General features: G+C 38.8%; 1 protein-coding gene across 4 annotated transcripts in view; it reads left to right on the top strand.

Moving 5' to 3' along the window:
• Positions 1 to 1,561: 1,561 nt before the first annotated feature.
• dennd5a (DENN/MADD domain containing 5A) overlaps positions 1,562 to 24,649 on the top strand; it is a 35,739-nt gene continuing 12,651 nt past the window's right edge. The window contains exons 1-8 of one of the 4 annotated variants that reach the window (XM_061037718.1): positions 1,562 to 1,799; positions 13,365 to 13,430; positions 14,295 to 14,404; positions 15,259 to 15,943; positions 21,047 to 21,234; positions 21,894 to 22,202; positions 23,980 to 24,195; positions 24,320 to 24,554. In XM_061037718.1, the coding sequence (XP_060893701.1) occupies positions 1,700 to 1,799; positions 13,365 to 13,430; positions 14,295 to 14,404; positions 15,259 to 15,943; positions 21,047 to 21,234; positions 21,894 to 22,202; positions 23,980 to 24,195; positions 24,320 to 24,554 (1,909 nt within the window). In that variant the 5' untranslated portion in view covers positions 1,562 to 1,699. The remainder of the gene's footprint in view (positions 1,800 to 13,364; positions 13,431 to 14,294; positions 14,405 to 15,258; positions 15,944 to 21,046; positions 21,235 to 21,893; positions 22,203 to 23,979; positions 24,196 to 24,319; positions 24,555 to 24,649) is intronic. The other 3 variants (XM_061037727.1, XM_061037734.1, XM_061037742.1) reach the window with 3 other exon arrangements.

The following is a 24,649-nucleotide window of genomic DNA, read 5'->3' as shown; positions in this document are numbered from 1 at the left end:
ATAATATCTCTTAAACCATGAATAGATTATTTCATGTACTGTACATTTGAAGTCTTAAAATACCAAAGTGAGAGCTTAAACTTATTTTTCCTTTTTTTCTCTTTGTGTTTACAAGGGACAAGTGCCACCAGGGGGTGATATTGTAATGAATCTGTTGAGCAGTGTCCTGTTTGGATAACATGACATTTGTCCATTATTCTTAAAAACTGTTGTGTGCAACATGTGTAGCAACATGTTACTAAAATAAACAAACAAAATGGTAATCAGGGGATCTAAACATTCAATTCAACAACAAGTTCAAAGTTTTTAATGATGGTGCTTCAATGATTTAAAACAAGTACGAGAGAGAATCTTTCATGGGTAGATTTAGATAAAGAAAACTTTATTTTATTCTATACATTAGCAATCCATTATTAAATAAATGCAGGAGAAATGGATTGACAAATAGTATTTTTAACACATTATGGTCTTCTATGTGTAGGCTATTCATGTAAGATCAAAAAATGATTTGAAAACATTGTGCCAGCTCATAACACCAGCCTGTTTGTTGATCTGTAAGATAAAAAAGGTATGACATATGGAGGAGCGGTTTCATAACTTTGGTCTGAGTAGGCCTACAGATATAACAATACAACAAATAACTCATCATGCATTTCCTTAAATGCATATAAAAAGTAAAATTTTGCACTGTATATATTTTTTTTGGCTAATGACAAGTAAATAAACTACAAATGTCTGCCAACTCCCCCAATACGTTATGATGTATTTGGGCTACTCAGCGTTTAAAAAAAAAATAATAATAATCCTTGTAAAATAGATGCACAGACAATGTCTCCTTGGTGATACCGTAATATTTACAGTCTATGGGTGATACTTGGTGTACTTTAGTTTCGGCACATGATTACAGCTGTGAATGGACCACGGTGCATTTTGACTGCAACGCTCTGATTTGAGGTTTGTAAAGTTAGAGAAAGCAGGAGTAAACTCGGAAGTAGAAGAAATTTCCTTCAAAATTAGATAGACGTCTAAAAAAAACCTGAAGTAGCAGGCTACTTGTTACTGCATATACTGTAATTCACAAACGTATTTTTTTTTATTTACAACTAATTAGTGCCATTATAAATCATAAAAAATAAGAACCACGGAGTAGTTAAGTAGGCTGGATGCTTCTGATATGACCCATATGACCATATTCTTCAATTAAACTATCACAGAATGGAGGATAGTATTGTGTGTGTTAATGTTCAATATTTTTACTAGTACATACATACATGTATTTGTATCACTGCTACATCCGGTTCAATGTATTAGTAGGCTACATTACATTTTCACTAATATTTTTTTTCATTAATGGTCTATGATCAATTCCTTTGTCATGTGTGTTTTCTAAAAACAAACACACAAAATGATTAACTTTGAATGACCGCCAATTTTAGTTAGCATAGCAGAGCTACGTTGTTTCTCTTTGGTGCAGCGTTAAAGGAGTTGTCCTTTTAAATGTTTGGAGTCTTATTGTGAAGGGTCAAAAGCGGATGTAATCGACGTTGCTGTTAGCAGGTGAGCTAGTATTCATCGGGACAGATTTTTCGAGCTTCGCAGTAAACGTAGCACCCGAGATGGCAGAGAGAAATCAATCCTCCGAGTTCCTTTAATATGCTCCCTGTTGAGGGGATAAGGGGACCACCGGACCAGACTCAAAATGACCACCGGCTTCAGCTCCGGTTCCTGCCGGTTCGCAGATTATTTTGTGATCTGCGGACTCGACACCGAAAGCGGGCTGGAACCCGACGAACTGTCCGGTAAGCACATTAGCCATCGGGGTAAATGTCGGACTGATGCTGTGACAAACAAGAAGGGAGGGGAGGACTGGTATTGCATACGGCTATTATTAAGCTTTTACTATCTATTAATAACATGTCGTTTCTCTCTTATTTATTTAAAATGTAGTAAATTAGGATAATTACACAGCGAACACAGGCGAACACAGGCGAACACAGGCCTCCTCTCAGCCTGTTTGTGTGTCAACCTTAAAGCTCGGGGAGAAGCGAGAGGATTACTGGCTTGTTGTGTCAACGCACTGACATGAATTTAAATTCATTTTTACCCTATTTATCAGAAAGATTTGATGTTGTCATTGCGCTGTTGTTATTTTTTTATGTAAGCAACACTGATTCAGGCTTTAGGTTTTTGTTGATGATGATGGTGATGATACAATGTTATTGAGGATGTTGTCATTAAGGCTTCTTAGCTGTCACCGCTGTTATTTAGAGGAGAACAGGTAGAAACACATGGGCGGATTAACCTGGGGGCTAAAATGTTACTCGCCCCTTCATGGACCCCCCCAGCATCCTCAAGAGACCCACATTGTGCATGAAGCCAGCCTCTTCAATAGCCTCTTAAAGGGCACACCCTTCCCTTCACAACAATAATAAACTAAATTAAATATCCAATGAGAGAGGACAATAGGTAGTGACACACCTGGATCCTGTTTTATTCTATGACACTGACCTTTTTTTGTTTACATGTTGTGATTTTTTTCCTACATGAGCATGTGCTTTAGAGATGATTTGCATGGGAAATGTGGCCTGGGAGTCCCTGATCATCTGGGCTCTGAGCATCAGGGAAAATGTTTAGCATCATGGCAACAGTGCCTGTTTTTTCCTCTTATTCCTCATCTGACTCAACAGATTTTGTATATGACAGGATTGTTGGAAACACAGCCAGATACAAAGCATTCTGAGTAATTGTAAAGATACCGGGTTCAAATAGACAAGCTAATTCCTAACATTAACTAAGACATTTAAAAACATGTAGGTGAAGCAGTCACTGTGTGAAAGTGGTAGGACATGTAACATGTTATATCACAATGTCTGCTTATCTAATCTCTGAATAAAAGATCCTATTCAAGACATCCTTCCGTTTTTGGTCCAAACTGTGTTAAGTATTTCTCTCAAAAAGCTCAGGTGATTTTCTTAAGTTGTTGCTATGGGAGAAGTGTTATTTTCTTCAGCCCAAACTCAGACTGACACTTAATGAGTGCATAACTCCACTGTATTCTAACTGTATTAGTTCAGCATACAACACCACCATGAACTGTGAAGGATTCTTATAGTTGGAAAGGTATTATCTAATTGTGAACATTTATTCTATGTTGTTTTAACATGTATTGTCATCATTACAATCTGATTATATGCACACTTAGCACATCGCAAAAGACCGCTTGAAATGAGATGTATAAGACAAATGTACACATGCCCTGCCCGCACACTTATATAGCATGTAAACATTTGACTTTCAAATCGATATGTTAGCCATGCATTCACACCATTTGGATAATCAGAAGCCTCAGCTTAGGGTTAGCATAGCTACCCTCCAGTTGATGTGAATGTTGTGACGACAGAGTGGATAGTTAGCATAATTGTTGACCAACTCTGCGATTTGGTATTAATTTGGAATCATGAGAGACAACATTTAAAAAAAGAAAATGTCTAATATACCCCAAACAGCAGCAAGGTGTATGTAAGTTGGAGCTCATTTAAACCGTCTGCTATAATGAATGCTATTGCACATTGTATCATTTTCTTATGTCATGCAGCTCTTTTGCCTCTACCCTGTCTTATTGTAGGTGTTAAATAAATTACATTTGATTTTCTGTGGAGTTTCTGGTAAACAGTTGTTTTCATAAGGCGATTTCATCTGTTATAAAAAAACAGAACAATGTATTAATTCATATCCTTGAGTCATAAACCCCTTTTACACAGCCTGTTGAAGACGGTAGAGTTAAGCCGCGTCGTCTGAGTAAAAGGTACACAGGCAGAATGTCTGGGGGAAAATCTTACGTTGCTGGGCCAGCAAGGGAGGAAGTAAGAGAGGCAAACTGCTGCTATACAATGTTCTGCCAATAGGATACATTATTGAAGTTAGTGGATGTGTAGGGATGTGGATATGAATACTACGCTGCTGTGGTGGTTCAGTATTCATGTACAGGTGGAGTAATGGGAAAGCTTGGTTACAGTTAAGTTTCCAGAATTTCTGTGTAAGAGAGGGTGTTCTGTCTCCTTTTGAAGTCATGATGGCTGAGATAGCAGGAAAGTTTGATTAACAGTGAAGAGATATCTATCATTTCAAGTGTGTTGACTTCTGCCGAGTAATCCCCCAACAGGTGATGTCAGAGTTTCACACAGAAACATCCCTGCTGACTCATGTGGAGTTTGGGGAAATCCTGAATGTTGAACTACAGAAGTGGCGTTTAAAGTCAAATATATTTAAAATGTAAATGCTACCCATCTCTGTTCTATATGTCAAAACAAAAATGGTCATGTTGTATTGCACATTGCCAATATGAACTAGCCTGACTATTAGCTCGACCTGTTGAGTTTGCGCCTTCATGTGAATAAGCTCTTGTTGACCAGGTCAATACTCCTGTACTAGTTTGACTTCTGGATAACAATCCAATTGGTCAGCTGTTTTTTTTTTTTACTGTTTTTAGTCTTGGGGAAAAAATAGCTTCTGCTCTCACAGTGATTCACAGGGATGGACTCAAGTGAGGACTCTTTCCCATTTCTGATTTATCGTGACTCAGCGGCTAGTGAGAGGCCTGTAGAGTTGAAAGAAAGTTCTTTCCAATAAAGCAAACTAAACCAAAACATCTTACATTTTCAGAGACTCTGCACATCTATTCCTTTTTTTTTTTACTTCTTCAAATCAAGTTCCTGTTCACATGTTCAAATTTAAAAGGGGCTATTTTTTACATGAATGTAAGTTTAAGGACATCCACTGATGTGTTTTGAAAAAATAAAAAGGCACAGCTCTGACCTAGTTTATCAGACGTACTGCAAGTACACGCAAATGTGGTTGAGCAAGTAAATGCATCTTCTTTTTTTTTCTATCTGCGCCTTCCATCCTTTCTTTGTAAGCTTTTCAAAAACATTCAAGAGATTAATTTATATGAAAATAATGTCAGCCTTTGTGTTATTTGTGTTAACAGAGAATGAACTGATGTGTGATAAAGAATAATATTTATGGAACAAATGTAAAAAAAAAAAAAAAGACAATACACACAATAAAAAGTTTGAGGAAAACAACACAAGCCACAGCCAACAAACAAGAGCTAAATACCCAAGGTAGAAATAAGTAATCATGAATGTGGTCTTTTTTTTTTTTACAATCTGATTACACAGCTGTCCTCTTGTCATTTGATTCTGTGACATGAAATTACAGACTTTATTTTCTGCTTTATTCTAACACAAGGCATCAGTGTATCTCTGTGACGAGACAGCCATGTTTATGGTGAAAGTACAACGTAGATCTCTGTGGTCAAACATCTCTGCATCTGTTCTACTTACTGCATGTTGCTGCGGTTTACTGTAGAAGAGGTTCGGGGGTTTGCCCTTATTAAATTGACTTTCAGTACTGAGTTGAAGCGAGGAAATGGTGTGGAAACTCCAGTGCAAAAGGTTACAAATGCTGACTACCAAACATAAAACTCCAAGGTGTCTTTCATGTCAGTGGTGAAAGGGTGATGTTTCAGATGTTATTTGTGGTTTTAGTTTTATGGGCTTACATGACACCATAAATTAAAAATGTTCCCGGATCAGAGTGCACTAGGTAAGCTATATTCATTCTCAAGAAACAAAAAAAGAAAGCAGGAAGTCAAACTAGTTAAACAGAATATCCTGTCTTCTTTTCCAAGCTTTTGAAAGAAAATGAGCAAGTTTAAACACATCAAACTTAAACAGCCATTCCAGTTTCTGCACATCTGTCCTCCCCAATATTTCTGATTTTACTTCATGAAACAATAATTCTCTTAAATCATCACATTTTGTACAATGCAAAAGAAAATGGGACTTCGTATATGTCGCTGGATTAGCAGGAATGCAAATACTGGAAACCCTGTTGTTCCTATTTGGATCAACAAAGCTGTGATTATTTGAGAAGTAAAGTCAGACTATTTCTCACACGATACTAAGAAGAGTAGATGTTGTTTTAAGTAGCAGAGAGAATGACCATGATTCTCCGCCAGCCTCGACTTCATCTTTTGTTTTTGTAGAATGGATTGAGAGCTTCCTGGCAGCGGACTTAGATATTGTATCTTTAAGTCACCTAAATGAATTAGTTAGAAAGATCAAAAGGCAACTATCTGGATAATAAATCAATGATTTGAGACGTTTTCGTGCTAAGATTTGAGCATTTGCTGCTTTTTTTTTGTCACATATGACAGTAGACTGACATTTTCGGGTATCGGACCGATGGTAATATAGAAAGAGGAATTTGGAGATGCACACTTGAGCTGGGGAAAATGATTGGATATTTATTCATTAGTGGGGTTGATAAGAAATGTATTTCATAATATTTTGAGATTTTACTGCTGTGCGTGATCAAGAAAAACAAAACTAAACTAATTTTTTTCTTCCTTTTTTGACTTTTCATGGAAAACACTCGACAAACTAGCGAGAAAAGAGTCGTAAGATCCCAAAAATGATCATCAGCAGAAAGTGCTGTTGATAAGGTTTATTGAAAAAATATGTTCAGACATAACGATCAAAATCATGACGCAGTGAAGAGGTGGTCTGTTGAAATTAGAGATGTAACCAAAGAGCTTTAGTCACTATAGTTACTGTCATAACTGAACAGTTTAGTACTATATATGCCCGTGGATTAAGACATTTTAGATCAATTAAGTAACCATCTCTGAAACTAGGCCAACAAACTGTTGAATATTGGTGTCAGTGCCATGGATGAAATGTGACAAATCTAACTCGGAACCACATCAGTTTCCTAATTTTTAATGTGGTTCAGATGTAATAACGCTTATGTACAGTGAATTAGAAAAAGAAACAACCTGAACTTCTCTTTCAGCCGTGTGTTCGGCAGCATAGTGAGGACCTGATTAGCATATGTATGACCCTGCAGCTCACAGGATACACTGGAAACACAGGGAGCTGAGAGACACAAGTACATACGCACACACAGGCTTCACTTATTCAAATGCTAAATATCCTTTTGAATTTCCCAGGCAGCCCCTCTTCCCCCTTCCCCTACTCAGCAAACAAATGGGGATGAATGGCTCAACATGAAAGCTGGCTTTAAATGCATAATGTGTGCTTTCATATTTCATCTCAGTATGGCCTGCAAAGGGTCTCCTATCAGTGCATTTAAATCTGCTTGAAAATGCATCAGATGAACTTTAATGCAGTTTAAGAATTTTAACAGATTTCTGACTTTGGCTTGGCTTTGACGACATCATAAAAAAACATTTTGTTCTTTACAAGAACATGACAAACCCTGAACTGGCTAGGGCGTAGAGATTCGTGATTTGATTCTTCATTAAACTTAAATCATTTTTCAAATTGAATTCACAATGGGAGGAGCCATAAATCACGTTTTTCTGTTGAACAATGGTGCATGACTCACAGGAGCAGAAAAGTGACGCTTCAAGGTTTCTGATAATATCTGTCTAACCACTAAAAGTCCCAAGATGCAATTTGGCAAGAAACGTCAAGTACTTCAAATACTGTAACATTCACTGAACGTAAAATGGTTACAGAAATTTTGCCTTCAGATTCATCAGGTATTAGATTCTGGGTGTATTTTGCATAATCTCAGCCACTTTGTGGACCCGATTTGTACACAATTGTTTAGATAAAGCATGTTGAATACATTTCACACATTTCAGACTGGCTTCTTCTGCATGAAAAAATAAAAAAACACAAGGCTTATGGGTATTGTAGTGTTTAGACTTGTCAAGAACATACAGGATATTATTCAAAGTCAAATTTGAAATGGAACATTGAAATTTAGGAGGCTACTCCTTTATAACACTATTTCATTCATTGATGAGCTTGGTTATGATATGATATGATTTCTTCTGCTCTAACAATATAGGAAATCAGAACAAGCTCCAACAATAGATTGTATTCAACTTTATGTAAACCACTTATCGGCTTAAATGTTAACTGTAAAACTTGTAGTGTTTCACTTTAATCTACATTCAGGCTTGCCCTCTCTACATCAGTACTATTTTCCATTTCCTGGTATGTAATGTGTCCAGTCCTGGATAGCCTTTAAAGTATCCCACTTCAGTGCTTTTTAACAGTTGGAAAAGACTGTTGGAGATGGTTTGAGTCAGCAGCTTACCTGCTCCTGAATGTTAAGGGTTTACATTTCTTTCCCTTCATGGCAGAGTAATTAAAGCAGCACATTCTTGTGTTAAAGACGGAGTGTTTTCTGTAGGTCAAGTTTCTCTGCCGTCCAATACCCTTGCTGCTAACAGATGTTTAGTGAGCTGAAACTCTGAGCTGCGGAGTTTCCTCAAAGTACGGCTTGATCGAAAGATTTCTCATCTACAACGACTTCCTGCGATCTGCAGATGTGGCGTTGATGGTTGGTCTGGATACAGATTTGAATTCTCGTTGAACTCTTTTACACACATAACTGACTTCATAGGTTTATGTTGAACTATTTTACCCGCGGTGTCTGCCAACAGAACATACTTTTTTTTTCGAAAATAAATTGTGATTGATCAAAATAAGGGAAGAAAACTGCAGTTCATAACATAATAATGCCTGCACTATATATTTTGAAAAGCTAGTTGTTCAAGCATGCACATGATTTACTGGGAACCCTAAATGCAACAGAGCTGTAATTACGTTGGCTACAACTGTGCGCTTCCTTGTGCAGTATAAGTCAAAATGCCTGCAAGCAGGAGGGCTGCAATTTATAGAAGACATCAAATAAAGAATGTCTTGAATGTCTTGGGTGTTGGTTTCCATAGTCTTGGTTTTAAAAAGGTTTTACAGGTGAGCCAGACAAAGTTACATTGCCAGGTTGGAAGGATTCATTTTATATTTGTGATACTCTGAATATCCAAGTCATGTGTGTTTAGCCACTATCCCACCTCTTTAGGAGATTGGGAAAACAGTACACACAACTGAAGTGAAAAGTCCTTCATTTTGGTACCCGTCTCTGTTTCATCAACCAATTGATTAGGAGATCTGGCCACACAGAATTCTCATGAATCCGATGAAAAATAAAAATATGGCAGATATTGAAAGAGGAATACTCTGATTTTTAGAATAAACCAGGCAAAATGATATTCTTTGTTGCTTCAACACCAACCTACTTGATCCAAGACACACTGATAGTGCAGCAAGGTTAACTTGTGCTGGTGAGCTCCTTGTTTTATTTTTTTACTGTAGTGTTTTGTTGTACATTTGTAGGGAAGAAATGTATTCAGAGTAAGGAGCATTGGATGTTTGTGCAGAGAAAAACAGCTGACTCTCCCGTCAAGTACAGTGCAACACATATATGAATATATTTTTATTTTTCTATTGACAGATACTTCCCTTCTTTGCTGTAAATCGCTCATTTAGGTGAGGAAGAAAGTGATGTTAACATGCCAAGTTTCAGTAAACTAAAAGTTATCGCTCATTAAACTGTCCCACACCTGAGCGTGTTCAAAGAAAACAAATCTGAGAAAGTCTTTGGAAAATATGTTCCTTCTTTGAAAAACCATCCATATAGTCTCTGTTGGGAATATAAACTGTGTGAGTAAGCTGTCGCACTCATGTAAGTGCAGGGTCCTCTTGGTGATAAGTATTGATGTTTTTTTTTTTTTTTTGCTGCTGAGCTATTTTTAAGTGCTAGCGGTGGCTTCAGCACATTCTGCTGTGGGCAGTCGAGTCGTGTTTGAATGGTTGCTTTTCAAGTCACAGTCTTACATCCCTTTATCTCTGAGACTAGGCCGTGTTACAGCAGGTCTGGAGGTACATCCCTTTATGTCTGAGCCCAGTGGGCCGTGTTACGGCAGGTGTGTGAAGGTGTGTGAACACGGAAGGGGTGCAGAGCTGTGGGTGGTCGAGGTTCTGCTTCTGGTGCACGCTCTCATGGCATCATGGTCCATTTGATGGAAAATATGACGGATTCAGAAAATGTTTGTTTGCATATGTCAACAAGTGTGTTTTCCACCAGGTGAGAGAGCTTCTCATTAGTGCTAATTACTAGGTGAAGATGATGCTTTAAAGGAACACCTGGGTAATGTGTGCACACTGCACTGCTGTGCTCAAACTGTTACAAAACTGTTGTGAAACTGTTAGCGTCCTGTTATCCATGTGACAAAACAAGGGAAATTCACACCCTAAGCGTTATTTTAAAATGAATTTGTCAAATGAATTTTAACATATATAGTTATATTAGTATGCAGATGCATGGCACCATTGAATGATCATTTTAAATAATTTGAATCATAAACTTGTCCCTATAGTAATTTTTCCTTTCTGTGTTCTTCGCTTGTCTTCCGATACTGTTACATTTTACTTTTGATATTATACGGTTCAATTAAATATTTTTTTATTTTGGCTCATGTCTGCAATTGTGCAAATGTTCTAGTTTGAATTTCTGGATTTTGAGTCTCTCGTTTCATTTACACATCAGCATTTTACTGTCATCTCATCAATATCTAGTGTCATTTTGCAGGTGTTTTTTAAAAACTCTGTATTAATGTCTCTATAAAGACGTAAAACTAAATAATGAAAGAGATGATTTTCCTCATTCTTATAATACGGTGGCTAATCCAGCTCTTTCTCTTTGTCATTTGCTTTAATACATTTCATTTGAGTGTTTGTGAAGTTCAGTGAAGGGACACAACAGATTTGCAAAATTATTCTTATTATTTAGCAACCATTATTTTAATCAGGCTTTTTAAAGGCAATGTTTTTTGCTTCCTTGTTTTGCGTGAAAGAAACTGCTTTGTGCTCACTCATTTTCCTGTACTGCACGCTGTGAAAACAATCTCGTGATTTTCACAATCAGTGATCGTGCGACGGCCTGCTGTGTGCAGACTGTGGTATGATTTGTGTATCTTTACGTTACTGTTGGCCCTGACACATGAAAACCTCAATACTCTCCCAACAATAATGCAATAAGGTCATTGGCCTCCTAAAACCCCTATTTCCATAACCAGATGTGTCCAGATGTTTGTTGTAACATTGCAACAATTGACTTTGTTCTGAGAGTGTTTGCAAACCTCTCCGGTCACATCATCATCATCATCATGCTTCTTGTCTGTTTTCACTTTGTGTGTTGGAATGTGACCTAAATAAACGAGCTCATAATCAGCAGAAGTCAGTCTCAGCCTATTTGAAAAAAAGTCAAAACATAGTATTCAGGAGTCATCAAAGTATAAATATGTATATTAGAGAAATTGATAAGGACCTTGATAACTCTTCCCCATCCCTACCAATGATTATAATCTCACTGTTTGGCCTTTGGTTGCCCTTTTGCTTGCGTAATATCCTTCGCCTTTTTTCTCCCCTGTCGGCAGTTTGGACCTGAAAGTAACTGACGGATTAAACCACTTAAATCATTAGACTTTCATTCCCTTGCCAGGGTTTGCATCTTAAAAGTCTAATTCCAACTTGTTTGTTGCTCCACTCAACACCTTCCATAGCAGTCGTGTTGGACGAGGATAAGCCTGTGGACTCACTGAAGGGATAATGAATCATTAATAGTACTTTGGTCAGTTTTATCAGCATCTTACCTGACTAAAGACCGAACCTTGATCCATCCTTTTTAAGAATATCAAGCAGGATGTTTAGTTAATGCTCTTAGATAGAAATTCCTTGTCGAGACAGAAAGAGTTAAACATTATCATTAGAGGAGTTTGTTTGTTGATGCCACAGTCATTTTAAAAGTGCTACTGAAATGGAATTCCCCCATTTAAAGACATAGTCCTATGAAAGGAAAGACCAGATTTCATATCTCAAAGGCCACAGCAGCCTGAGAGTAGTCACAGTTTGATGTGGCGTAACTAGAAAAGTGTCACACAGCTGCACTTTTGGCTTCGACTTCGACATGAATTTGTGTTCCTGCCAGAAGGACCATTTCATTGGAGCTTGGCATATGTCATGCATGAAGAGGACAACAAAAAGCATTGACTGCCTGCATAAAATGGTCTTTTTTATGTAAAAAAAATATTAGATAATCTCACTTTGCCCCAAGGACAGTCTGTCTGCAGTACAAGAGCATCATTGACTCGGTCAGCCCCGTGACTGTCTGCTGACTCCAAACACACATTTGAACAACAGGTTGACAAACATGTACGGATATGTCACATTATGAAGTTGCAGAATACTTGTGTAATACTTGTGCTATGTAGGTCATACTCTTTATTGTTATTTTTGTGGGTTTTTTTTTTCAAACCTTAAACCCCTAAAAAGACAACAAAAACAATGTGGTTGTTTCTTAATAACTTCCAACTCTGTTACTCCATCTGTGTCACTCAGCACTGATATGAACTAGAGGGGAAAAAAAAGCTTCAAAAACAGGTCAAAACTATTTGTTGCATCATGTAAAAATGTTTAAATCATCCTTTAAAAAAGCTGAACACTGCAGTTTTCTAACAAACATTACTCAAATAGGAGTAAATAGCGCACTTGTTTGGGACTATATTCAGGTATGGATGGATACACATGTTATGCTCTAGTGAGTATTTACAGCTGACAAACTGTGTGTGCAGGTTTGACTCAAAATAAACAACTCTTTCTATGTTTACCTCAATAAGTAAACTTGTCTCCCAGTGCAACATTATGGCTCTTTAATGTGTTTCAAAAGGTTTTCTTTTCAACAGAGCTGGCTTAGAGGGAAAAGTTCTATCAGGCTTTAGCCACACCGACAACACTTGTTACAGCAATTAGTTAATTTTCTTTCTTTTCTTTTTGTTGTTGAAAGAACAGCTACAGGACATTGCCACCCTTGTACTTTAAAGCAACATTTATGATGCTGGTCAAAAAACAGTTAACCTCCCCTTCATAACAATGTCATATGAGCCTTGATTTAATGTATTATAATTATTTTCATATTTCCAAGGTAATAACTTGCACTAACCTTTTTATTGAACGCCATTAACAGGTCAAAAGTTGTCTTATAAACTGCTAATCGCTGAAGACATGTGCTAATATTCAAATGTCAGCATGCTATATAACACTGTGAATCTATACCTGTCAGCCTTGTCTTTTTTAGCATGTTAGCAATTAGCTCCGAGCTCCACTGTGCCAAAGCTGAGCCAAGCTGCTGGCATGGCTGAACACTCTTTATGATGAGAATATCATCCACATCAGAGCAGAATGAAACTTTTTGCATGATCTCTGGAAGAAGAGGAGAACATGACACAGAGAGATGCCGTGTCATTGTATCATTACCCCACCAGCTGGCTTGAATTAGCATACCCACCTGATATGGTAATTTCCTGTCTGCAGCTCGTTTCTAGAGCAGAGCTGTCAGGATGTTTTTGCACAGACTTGAGAAGTGATGCGCTACCCACCTTGAACCAGGCTTTTAATTATATTTTTGTTTTATTTGTTGTTTAGCTTTATGCCAGTATATAGAAGCTACTAAATTCAGAGATGGGGCCAGAGGAAATTTGGCAAATGAAGGTAACCCTCCGACCACACACACTCCTCCCCCTCTTAACCTGAGCTCAGCTTTAACCCTTCAGCCTTTAACCTAGCACTCTTTTGATTTGTTTTGTTATTTGTTTGTTTTTTACTCAACGGCCCTCTTATGTTCATTCAAATTCTCAGTTTTCACGGTTACTTTCTGCACAGGTGTGGGGACCTGTCCTTTCTGTTTTGAGCACTCTGATTTCTTCCCTCCTGGTTTGTGTTTTCCCCCTGCCTCCCCCCCCCCCCCCCCCCCCCCCCCTTTCCCTCAGCAGCAGCTGAATAATGAGCTGATGTTTGACAATCACCGCTTCTGTTTCTTTCTCACACACACATGAATCCAGTGCTGCCTGCGGCTGCGCTGGGACTGCTTGGTCAATGTTTACTCTCCCCCTTCACTCTGAATGACTTTTCAGTACTGCCTTGGTGTGTGCATCACTTCTGCCTTACTCTGGGTTCAAATCAACTCAATGTACGCTTCCTATGATTGGTCAGTTAATTTTGTGTGTTCATTTGTATTGCCATTAAAGCTGTCAGGAAGCATCACAACCCATAGTCTGTTGAATTTTCTTTTCTGACATACATTTTGGAATGATGCTGCCCCTTTTTCAATATTGTCTTAATAAACTGTAAACAAAATGCAGATGACAGCTTTATATGATGCAATACAATCTTCATCTTAAGACAAATATGCTGACTTGCTTTTTTTCCTCTGGAGCTGCGCCTGGCATTTTCAACCTCCCTCTGATCAGACCATTTTTCTGTCGTCCTCTATGTACACCTGGAAACTCCTGCTAATTGTTTGTCTCTTTTTTTTTGTTTTTTCTCTTTCCTCTGTTTGTTTGTTTTCACTCTTAGGTGAGAATTTTGAGCAGAGTCCATTGCGGAGAACCTTTAAATCCAAGGTTCTAGCACATTTTCCAGAAAATGTCGAGTGGAATCCATTTGACCAGGATGCAGTGGGCATGGTATGATCTCCACGCAGTCATTACATTACTAATATCATAAGAACAATGATGGTTGATGGGAGTGGAATCCAAATAACACAATTATGAAAAGTATTTTTTTTTTATTGATTCAACAAATAAATGCAGAATTACATGGATACATTTGATGAAAAAGCATGGCCTGTTATACGATATTAACAAGTTTAATGTGGCTTATTTTGTTTGTTTGCTTAGAACTCTGAAAGGAATAGTTCGACTTTTTTAAAATTGGCTTTTTGTCACATCAGTAAGCAAAAAGCTTTACATAATTATGGTGATTTAAGTTGGAATTCAGGTTGTAGACAGTTAGCATAAAAAACTCAAATACAAACTAAAAGCTAGCCTTTCTTTATGTAATTATCTTTAAATATATTGTTTTGGGAGATAAAAAAACTACAACAAGGTGTAACTACTTTTTGATCTTGCCAACAAAGTGCAATAGTGCTATCTAAGCTAGACGTTACTAAAAATACTCATTCTAAAACCTCAAATCTGTCGTTCAACACAAGCAAGTTTGTTTACTAACAAAATAGAAGTTATAGTAAGTTTGACATTAAGATCGACTTCTAACAGAAGCAGGCTAGCAACTAACCCTTGTTTTCACTGTTTAAGATAAGCTTGGCTGATCCAGTTTAGACTCGAGCTCTGTACTAAGTTCACAGACACCAGAGTGGTATTGATCTCATCAATTTCTTAGTATCAGTGCAAATAAATCAATCTAAATAGTGTAAAAGCCCAGCCCTAAATAGTTTTAAATTGCTTTTTTTCCAAGCTAAAGACATGAATGCCCTCTCTTTCAAAATCCTCTGATACATTTTCTTCCTGTTCTCTCTCAGCTCTGTATGCCGAAAGGTCTGTCGTTCAGGACGCAGGCCGACTCTCTGGAGCCTCAGTTCCACTCCTTCATCATCACCAGAGAGGATGGCTCGCGGACCTACGGCTTTGCCCTCACCTTCTTTGAGGAGGTGACCAGTAAGCAGATCTGCAGTGCTATGCAGACTCTTTACCACATGCACAACGCAGAGCAGTACGACATCTTACACACTCCAACCTCGCCAAAGGGACTAGAGGACCATCGACATCAACACTCCCAGCCTCGTCCCGTGCTCCACGCTGCGCCTGCCATCTCTCGCCTGCAGCGCTTCAACTCCTATGACATCAGTCGTGACACGCTGTACGTGTCAAAGTGTATCTGCCTAATAACACCCATGGCCTTCCCTCAGGCCTGCAGGAAGGTGCTGCAGCAGCTACACCAAGCTGTAACTTCCCCCCTGCCCCCACCCCTCCCGCTGGAGAGCTACATCTACAACATCCTCTATGAGGTGCCCATGCCACCCTCTGGACGGTCGCTTAAGTTCTCAGGCGTCTACGGGCCCGTGGTGTGCCAGAGGCCGAGCACATGTGAGCTGCCGCTCTTTGACTTTGCCATCGGTGAGATGTTTCACCTGCTGGGGGTGGAGAACGTTCTCCAGCTGTTCACGTGTGCCCTGCTCGAGATGCAGATACTGCTCTACTCGCAGCGTAAGTAACCTGTGTGCTACTGATAAACTCAATGTTCTCATGTTACTTTTAGCATCCTGTCCCATTAGGATTCATTGATTACAAGAATCTATGCTTTAAATCACAAATAGACAGCAAGCCAGACTTAAATTGATATCCTATACAAACGTATACATTTTTAAAGGAGCTGTAATTGAAAGAACTATCTGTAACAGCTGTTTTTTGAGAATCATGGGGTAAAGTGATCCTGTCAGGAGACCACTCTCCAGAGATTTCTCTGGAGCTGGGAAACATATCTGTGTCATGACATAAGACTAGATAATGTCAGGGGAACTTTGCGTTTTTGCTTTCTTATATATTTTGGTTGGAAAATATCAGTACATTGAAGATATTAAGTAACAAACTTACCCTGACTTATTTTTTGTCCATTACCTATTTTTAGATGTAGAAACCAACAGAAAACCTCAGATGGTTGTTGATATAGTGCGTTAGATCAAAAATAGGTCATAAGATTAAGTAAGCAGGTGATTCCTGCAGGCTAGTCTGAGGATATTTTAACCGCTTTTTAAAGATCCTTATGCTAACCCTTTAGAATTATACAAAGAGTTAGTCCTTTAAGAAGTATTTATTTAAGATTCTTTTTTAAAGTCCTGGCAATGTTTTTATTTCATTGGTACTATTGGAAAGCTTCACCAGAGAGTAAAAGAAACCCAAGAACTCGTTGAAGTCTTCAGTTTTGAAATCTCTTAAATGGTAAAATGTCGATGGAATTGAGCTTCTGTAGCTTTTTTCTAGTCTTCTGACTACTCAGAAGAGGCTGCTATGAAAGGTGACCATTAGTATTAATTAATACACATTCACATGATGCTGACGCAGCAGTTGGTGGTTTTGGGTTTGGGGTTCAGTGTCTTGCCCAAGGACACTTTGACATGTGACTGACTGCAGGAGCGGGGAATATAACCCCCAACCTCTACCACTGAGCCACAGCCGCCGCTGTTCTAATGATTTGACTGAAAAGGAAACATTTCTTGTTGTGTCACTGCTTCTCTCTCCTTCCATTATCCAGGTCTGTGGCCAGCTTCAGATATTTTAGGATTTAAAATGTCTGCATGGTTGTTGTGAGGACACAAAAACCAGCGCCGTGGGCTACGACACATGTTTGATATGCATGGTGGAAGAATTATCCAAAGAGATTACATAACCTGTTGAGTTTCCATTAAAGTGATACACTGGTAGTGGCAGGCTGTGTAAATGTTCAGACTCTCTCAGCTCAATAGGTATGTTGTTTTTGTATATTTGAGCTGCTCAGTTTAGCTTGTTTTATGGAAGATTACGTTTTGTTTTTTTTATGATTTAAGAAATCACACGTCAACATTGTTCTGAGTTTCATCTGAGCCTTTGCTAACTGCAGAGAGCTTATAGGACTCATTTACTAGTAGTAGCTGCAATAAGGATCCAATCCTTTGCAGAACTGAATAGAATATAAGAGAAGGTGTTATTCATGTCTTTTTCACTATTTGTGATAATGTGTGTGTGAGGCTGCAGGGTCTGGTGTGGTGATTGGATCCATTACACTGGCAAGAGAAGGCAAATGGTTTACAAAACGCTAGGGGGCCGGGGGTAGAAGCTCTTAAGGGGGGAAAGCTGGTGTTGCTAGGCAACTTGGAGACAGGGAGGATAGCAGTAATGCAGGGTGATTATTATTGGCTGGAAGTGACATCATGCCACCTTCTCTTTTTTTTCTCCACCACATGAGGCTCATCACTGCAGAACGTGTGAAGGGTGTTGTGTTGTTTAGAGTTAAGCCCTGGCAATCTCTCACTGAGAAGAAACGAGCGATTGTTGGGAGAAGACGTTGCGCTCTTTAAAGCCCTCACTCACGCACGCACACACACACACACACACACACACACACAGAAACACACACACAGAAACACACACGCTGAGGAGAGGGATGCTCTGAAAATGAGAAGATGACTATATAGGCAATGAGCTCAAAATAGCATGGAAATTAATTCCTTTGATAAAGATATTTTTTTTTAAATGCTCTGGTCAGTCTCTACTCCATGAAGACATCTCAAGAAAATATTTTCAAATACTGTCTGCTGATGCTGCTTCCCTCTTTCTCAAACAGGAAGTACATCTTGTGTCAATCATGTGTCAACAACTGTGACATGCTGCTATTAAGTCATTGTTGTTGATTTTGTTATTTCAAAGGCTGGAGACAGAATATTTGATGGATGAATGTAGAGGGAGACGAGGGTATGAAGGACAGATCTGAAGGAGTTTCGAGTAACAAAAGCTTCTTTTAGCCGAAGAGATGCTTCATCTGAAATAAGGTTTAAGAGCATAAATTTAAAGCTGGATATCTGCCAGCAAGTTTCTGTGTGGCGGGGTCTTTCAGCCATAAAAAAGCACATTATACTGCACATTTTTCATTTAGTAAATCACTCACTCACTTTTGTGATTCTAAAATGTGCTTTGGCTAATTTCCATTCTCAGCTATTTTCCAGTGCCTCAACCACATTTTACCACCTTTACTGATTTGTATCACTGATTATTTTGAGAGATTTTTAACATTTCTTTACAGCAGGGAGAGATGTTTCTGCACTTCTCTTAAAGTATTGATACTAATATACCCAGGCACCCTGGAATTAATAATAAAAAATTTGCAATAATATACAAAATCACACAGTCTACTACACAATATCATATATATCATATATAAAAAGTGATAAACTAACAGTACAGAGAGCAGGAGTTAGCATTCACATAGTGAACGTTTTGACAGCTAACGTGTTAAGGTTTGCAGTTTAAAAAATATACATAAATAGAACGCTTGAGCTTGCTTTCAACATCATAGCTGATAGTGTGTAATACTGAAGACGCTAACAGCACTTACCTCTCTCATACTTTTTACCATTGAAGTGCAAAACAGACTTATCTTCTGAACATTTTTGTGGGAAAAACATGTAATGAAATAAAGTCTTAATCATAGCTGAATATTTGTACATACTTAAAAATGTGTTAGGAGGAGAACACGTTAGACGTCTTTTAGATCAAGCCTCTTAAACTAATTTGAACTAATGTATACAAACTAAAGCTGTACAAACAACCACAGTACAGATTTAATCCAAAAACTTGTTCAGTCAGAATGGTGCTGAACTAAAGATCTAGAAAAGCTTCACGTCTTTTATTGTTTTATTTTTAGCTCTGTACTGAATATGTTTGCACTCTGTCTGTAGTTCAAGCATCACCTCAAGTCTAAAACTGCTACCAGGTCTCTGTGTGGGCATGCTCAAAATGTTCAAGCATCACATAGGCAGCAACAGTACTTGACTGTTGGAGTCTTGAGTTGAAGTGGTTTCTTTTTACGGTGGCTTTAAGAGCAGATGGGTGATGTTAGTATTCTTGTCCCCATCCTGGGAGAGGAAGCCTTGCTGAGAAGGGGGGAATGGGGGGGTGGGCAGGGGTAGGAGTCTCTTCTCATGGATCGAGCAGGAGCAGCACATGACCAAATGAAGGAATGGTATTTATTTTGGCACCATATCAGGAGAGGCAGCCCCGCTGTCACATGTACAGTAGGTGTCAACGGCATAGAGCAGGAATGCAGATGAGGAGGGCAGGACACATATTTGCATGTATACATGTTGACTTGAGTGTGAACATAGAAGGAGTGTTTCTATGTGGAGTCATGGCAAAGGAATTTAGCGTTAGCCAGAGGGCCAGCTGACTGCAGCTGTGTCAAAGTTCAGGGTCCGGCTCCTTCAGAAGATGTAGGTCACAAAGGTCCTACAGAGGATGTACTCTGTAGATTAGATGGTGTGAACTCACAGGGACCAAACTAATGGTGTGTGTGTATGTAAGGGCCTCAAATATTGTAAAACAAATCACCAATACAGTACTATTAACTGGCCCACAAAATGTAACACTAGTGAAGTCACCATCAAAAATAAATCAGCCCACGATGCACAAGACGATCTGAAGACTGCCAAAGTAAAAAAGGACAGTTTTCTTATCCAATTTAAGATGTTTTCTTTTTTTTTCTTCTGTTTTTATCTATATAGGACAGGTCACATGAGCATGTTATTATTATTAAATACTTTACGTTTGGTATCAGTTAATAAAAAAAACCCTGAGACAAGAGCAGCTTCACGTCCTCTGTTGTTCTCAGGTTTTTAGAGATAAAGTGTTTACACAGGAGTAATGGGAAGTGTGTCGGGGACAGACTTTAGAGAAAAAAACCACAAAAATTAATGAGGTTTTCTCAAGATAAGGCAGCAGCACAGGGTCCCTTGTCATTTCGCTCCACTAGATCTGTCTTTAGGGGCCTTGCATATTCGACCCACTCGAGTTTTACGAACACATACCTCTGAAGACACAAACAAAACGTGTTCCTTATTACCATAACATAAACATCCTTTACTGTATTTACTGGGTTCAAATAGCAGCCAGCACCTGTTTTGATTTATCTTTCATACATTTATGGACGTGTTATCCCTCGATTTGAACAGAGATAGGTTTTTCATCGCAGCTTATTCCTTTTGTGAGTTGGTCACTGGTGCAACAACTCCACTCCTACATTTACAAAACAACAACCAGAGAGACAAGTTAACGGTGTTGTAGCAGGGTTTGGTGTTTTCTTTTGTCTTTTCAAGTTATTCCACTTTGTCTCCTTCTGGTTCACCTGAATTAAATTAAAAAAAAAACAGGTGTTGCTTGCTAACCAAGCTATTTTATTTTTGGATGAACCTGTAGAGTTACTCTCCTGTTACTGAGGCAGGGTTGGCTGTCATGCTAACAAACATAGGAGCTGATCTATTAACAGTGTATTCAAAATGAGATAACATTGAGTGATTTCATATGCTGCTGTTTACTAGCCCGAGTGTTTATGAACAATATCACCAACATAAAGTGTTGTAGTCAGGAACCTTTAGGAGGAAAAGTTATGTAGAAGGAGTGTGGCTGTCTCTCTTTCAATGAAAAAAAAATCTATTTTAAGATTAAGATAAAATACTAATCGTTCTCTTCTCTTGTGCAGTACATTTTGCATTTCTTACCCATCACAGCAGAATTATAATCTTTCATCGCTGTTTATCTTGTTTTCATTTGTTTGTGAAACAGATTACCAGAGGCTGATGACGGTGGCAGAGAGCATCACAGCCTTAATGTTCCCCTACCAGTGGCAGCATGTGTATGTTCCCATTCTGCCCGCCTCCCTCCTCCACTTCCTGGACGCTCCTGTGCCGTATCTCATGGGCCTCCACTCCAACGGACAAGATGACCGTACCAAGTTAGAGCTGCCCCAGGAGGTACAAATACCAAAAGACTAGCTTCCTGGAATGACTTTCTCCTCATGATTTATTTGGATATTGAGCAGTGATGATTTTGCTTAACTGTCCCATCTCTAAAACAATCAAACAACCTTCTCCCTCTCTCATTGTCATTGACATATGTTACTTTCTTTGTCTGTGCAAAAACATTTTTTGGATATGTTTATTTAGATTTCAGGGATCTATTCCTCCGTTTGTTGAATTGTCTTTGGGCTCAGAAACACAAACACAAGCTGTATCTCTGCCAGGCAGGTTTATTTTGTAAAACTGCTGATGTAAGGTCTTCCTGAAACATGCCACAGAGGAACGTTTTTCCTCATTCCTTTCGATGCTGCATTTTTTAGTTTCTTTGAATGACTTCGTCACTCGTAAAATTTTAACCAGCAAAGCGTCTTAACTGTAAAGCTGTGTGTTAAAGTCAGCTGTTTGTTAGAAGGGTTGTTGTGGTGTCAGACATGGCGGGTAGTGTTAATCTTAAGGGCCTTTGAAATAGACATTGTTGGCTTTGTCATCGTGTAATAAGAACTTGTTCGACTTGTTAGCAGTTAGCCTTGTTTTACAAATAGAACTAATAATGTTAAGCTTTTCATATACTTCTGTTTGTATGCATCATTTTCTTATCCTCTGTCATATTTCAGGCCAACTTGTGTTTTGTGGACATCGACAACCACTTCATTGAACTGCCAGAGGAGTTGCCCCAGTTTCCCAACAAACTGGAGTTCATTCAGGAGATCTCCGAGGTGCTCATGTCCTTTGGGGTTTCTCCAGAGGGAAATATTCACTCCAACGACAGCCAGGCAAAATACCGGTTCAGATCGGTTGATATGGTCTCTGATAAACGTAACGGCAACCTGGCCTCGCCCCTCAACTCCTACCTGCTAAGGGAGAACGAAACTATCGCCAGACTGCAAGCGCTGGTCAAGAGGACAGGGGTCAGCCTGGAGAAGGTGAGGAAAGAAATGTTGAATTTGTTGAAAAATGATATATTAAGGGTACTGGTTTGGCTCTGTTGGTTGAGCAGTCGCCCCATGTACAGAGGCTACAGACCTCATCATGCTGGCTGCAGGCTCCCAGTCCTGATGATATTTGGTTCACGTTATCCCCCACTCTTAACCTCCATATTTCATGTCTGTCTTCAGCTGTCCTATCAAATAAAGGCAAACAAAAGCAACCCCCAAAATAATCTTAAAAAATGATATATCAAAGAAAACACATCATATCACCGGCACTTTAAACAATATCAAGTAAATCTGTCAGTAGCCCGAAAATTGTTTTTTTAATAACTTCAGCGCAAAGTTAGATTCTTATTGACTTGGATGTGCCTGGAAATCAACCGTGAGTATACTCTGAGATTTCAATATTTTTGATCAGCAATTGACACCAAAGTAAATACATTTTCACCCAAAATCAACAACATTTTGAAAGCTTAAATAATGTTGATTAAAGATACAACTGTTGTTATTTTTTAAATAACTGGAGGATCTAAATTTTCTTCTCCTTTAATCAAGAGGTCTCTCTTGCCTCATCTCGTAGAGTTGTATTACCTAGATTTGATTCAGTTTTGTATCTGTGCAAATAGATAAGATACTGTACATGAAAGCTTAAAATGGCACATTTGCTGAAAAATGGACGGAATAGAAACCTCTATCAACTACATAAACTGAAAAACGTGCATGTTTATTATTCTATCTGTAAGTATTAACATCATTATTGTAATAGGGGACAATGGACAAAAGGGGGCGCTCTTTCTGTGCCACACTTCAAACTCAATAGATCTTTTGTCAGATCTCAGAGGAAACTGTTGTTCTTTCATCAGAAATGTTTTTTTCTAAAATTGTGAAAAAACATGTTAAAATAAATAGAAATGTTAAGTTATTTAATTGTGACATTTTACCATATTTGGAGTAAATATGTATACGGACACATTTTAATATGTCAGAGATTGTTGGTCCTATTTGTGTTTTTACCATAATGTTAACGAACAAACAGCTGCCACTACATCACTGTTGTGAAGATGTTTTACTTCATCAGTTCAAAATTCACCTCCAGACTCCTTTGAAAAGGTGCTGGTTGATGTTTACAGCGTAGATGACAGAAAGCTCTTACAGATACTCACTTCACTAGATGTAGTCGGTCACTTTGAAGACTTGTTTTTAATTTACCAAGAGTGTCTCAATAACAGTGATAATAGCATGATGAAAACACAATCTAATGCCTGAGAGACGCACTAATTAGCTGCTAATTAGAGAACGTCTCTGTGAATGTGTTGTAATCAGCTTTTATGCTATTGGGCAGCATTATCTTTTCAAGAAAGGATTAGCTCATCGTCTGTGTACAGCTTTCCAGCTCTGAGGTCTGACCTCACTATAGCGCTTTTTCTTATCTCGACTCACTGCTGTTACAGTTTACAGTAGGACTTTCACAATCATCCAGTGCAGGGCCTGCTCTCTGTTATTTTAGCCCCCTTAGTTCTGGCATCTGTCCAGTCGACCTACTGACATGCTAAAAAAAGAAAACGTGTTTCAGTTTGCTTTGGGTCTTAAGTCAAGCCAATGTCCTTGACTTCCTTTCCCATAACCCCCCTGCTCAGTGATAACCAGCAGATAAGATCAAATAAATGCCCTCCTCAGTTCCTTTTCTTCGTCTCACAAGCTTTTCTGTTTTTTTCCCCTGTCCTTACTTGTATCTGTTCCCTGTGTTTGGGTGTTTGTTACTGAACACCAGCTGGAGGTGAGAGAGGACGCCAGCAGCAATAAAGACGCACGGTTTCAATGTGATGAGGAGGAGCTAAAGATGCACCAGGCCAACATCCAGGTGCGTGAGGTCTTCGCCAACAGATTCACCCAGATGTTCGCGGATTACGAGGTGTTTGTCATCCAGCCAAACCAGGACAAAGAGTCCTGGTTCACCAATCGAGACCAGATGCAGAACTTTGACAAGGTAAAGAGCTACAGAAAGATTGTTTATAGAGTAGTTGCTCATTGCTCGAAAGGGTATGAAATTTAATTTAACCCTTCAACTTGTTTGTGTGTGTGTGTGTGTGTGTGTGTGTGTGTGTGTGCAGGCCTCCTTCCTGTCAGACCAGCCAGAGCCCTATCTGCCCTTCCTGTCACGTTTCCTGGAGACGCAGATGTTCGCCTCCTTCATCGACAGTAAGATCCTCTGTCATGATGATGAGGAGAAGGAGCACACGCTGAGGGTGTTTGACTCCCGTGTGGATAAGATTCGCATGCTGAATGTCCGCACGCCTACCCTGCGCACCTCCATGTACCAGAAATGTACAAACATCGAAGAAGCGGGTAAGTCCTGACAATCATTCAATGCTTTGAGGATTCCAGAAAAATAGAAATAAAAACAGTTTGGAGGGGTTTGGAATCCTTTCAAAAGCACTATG

Source organism: Labrus mixtus, chromosome 1, assembly GCF_963584025.1.
Source record: "Labrus mixtus chromosome 1, fLabMix1.1, whole genome shotgun sequence".
NCBI lineage: Eukaryota > Metazoa > Chordata > Actinopteri > Labriformes > Labridae > Labrus > Labrus mixtus.
Note: the sequence above shows the minus strand (reverse complement) of the source record. Positions and strands in the feature narration are given on the sequence as shown.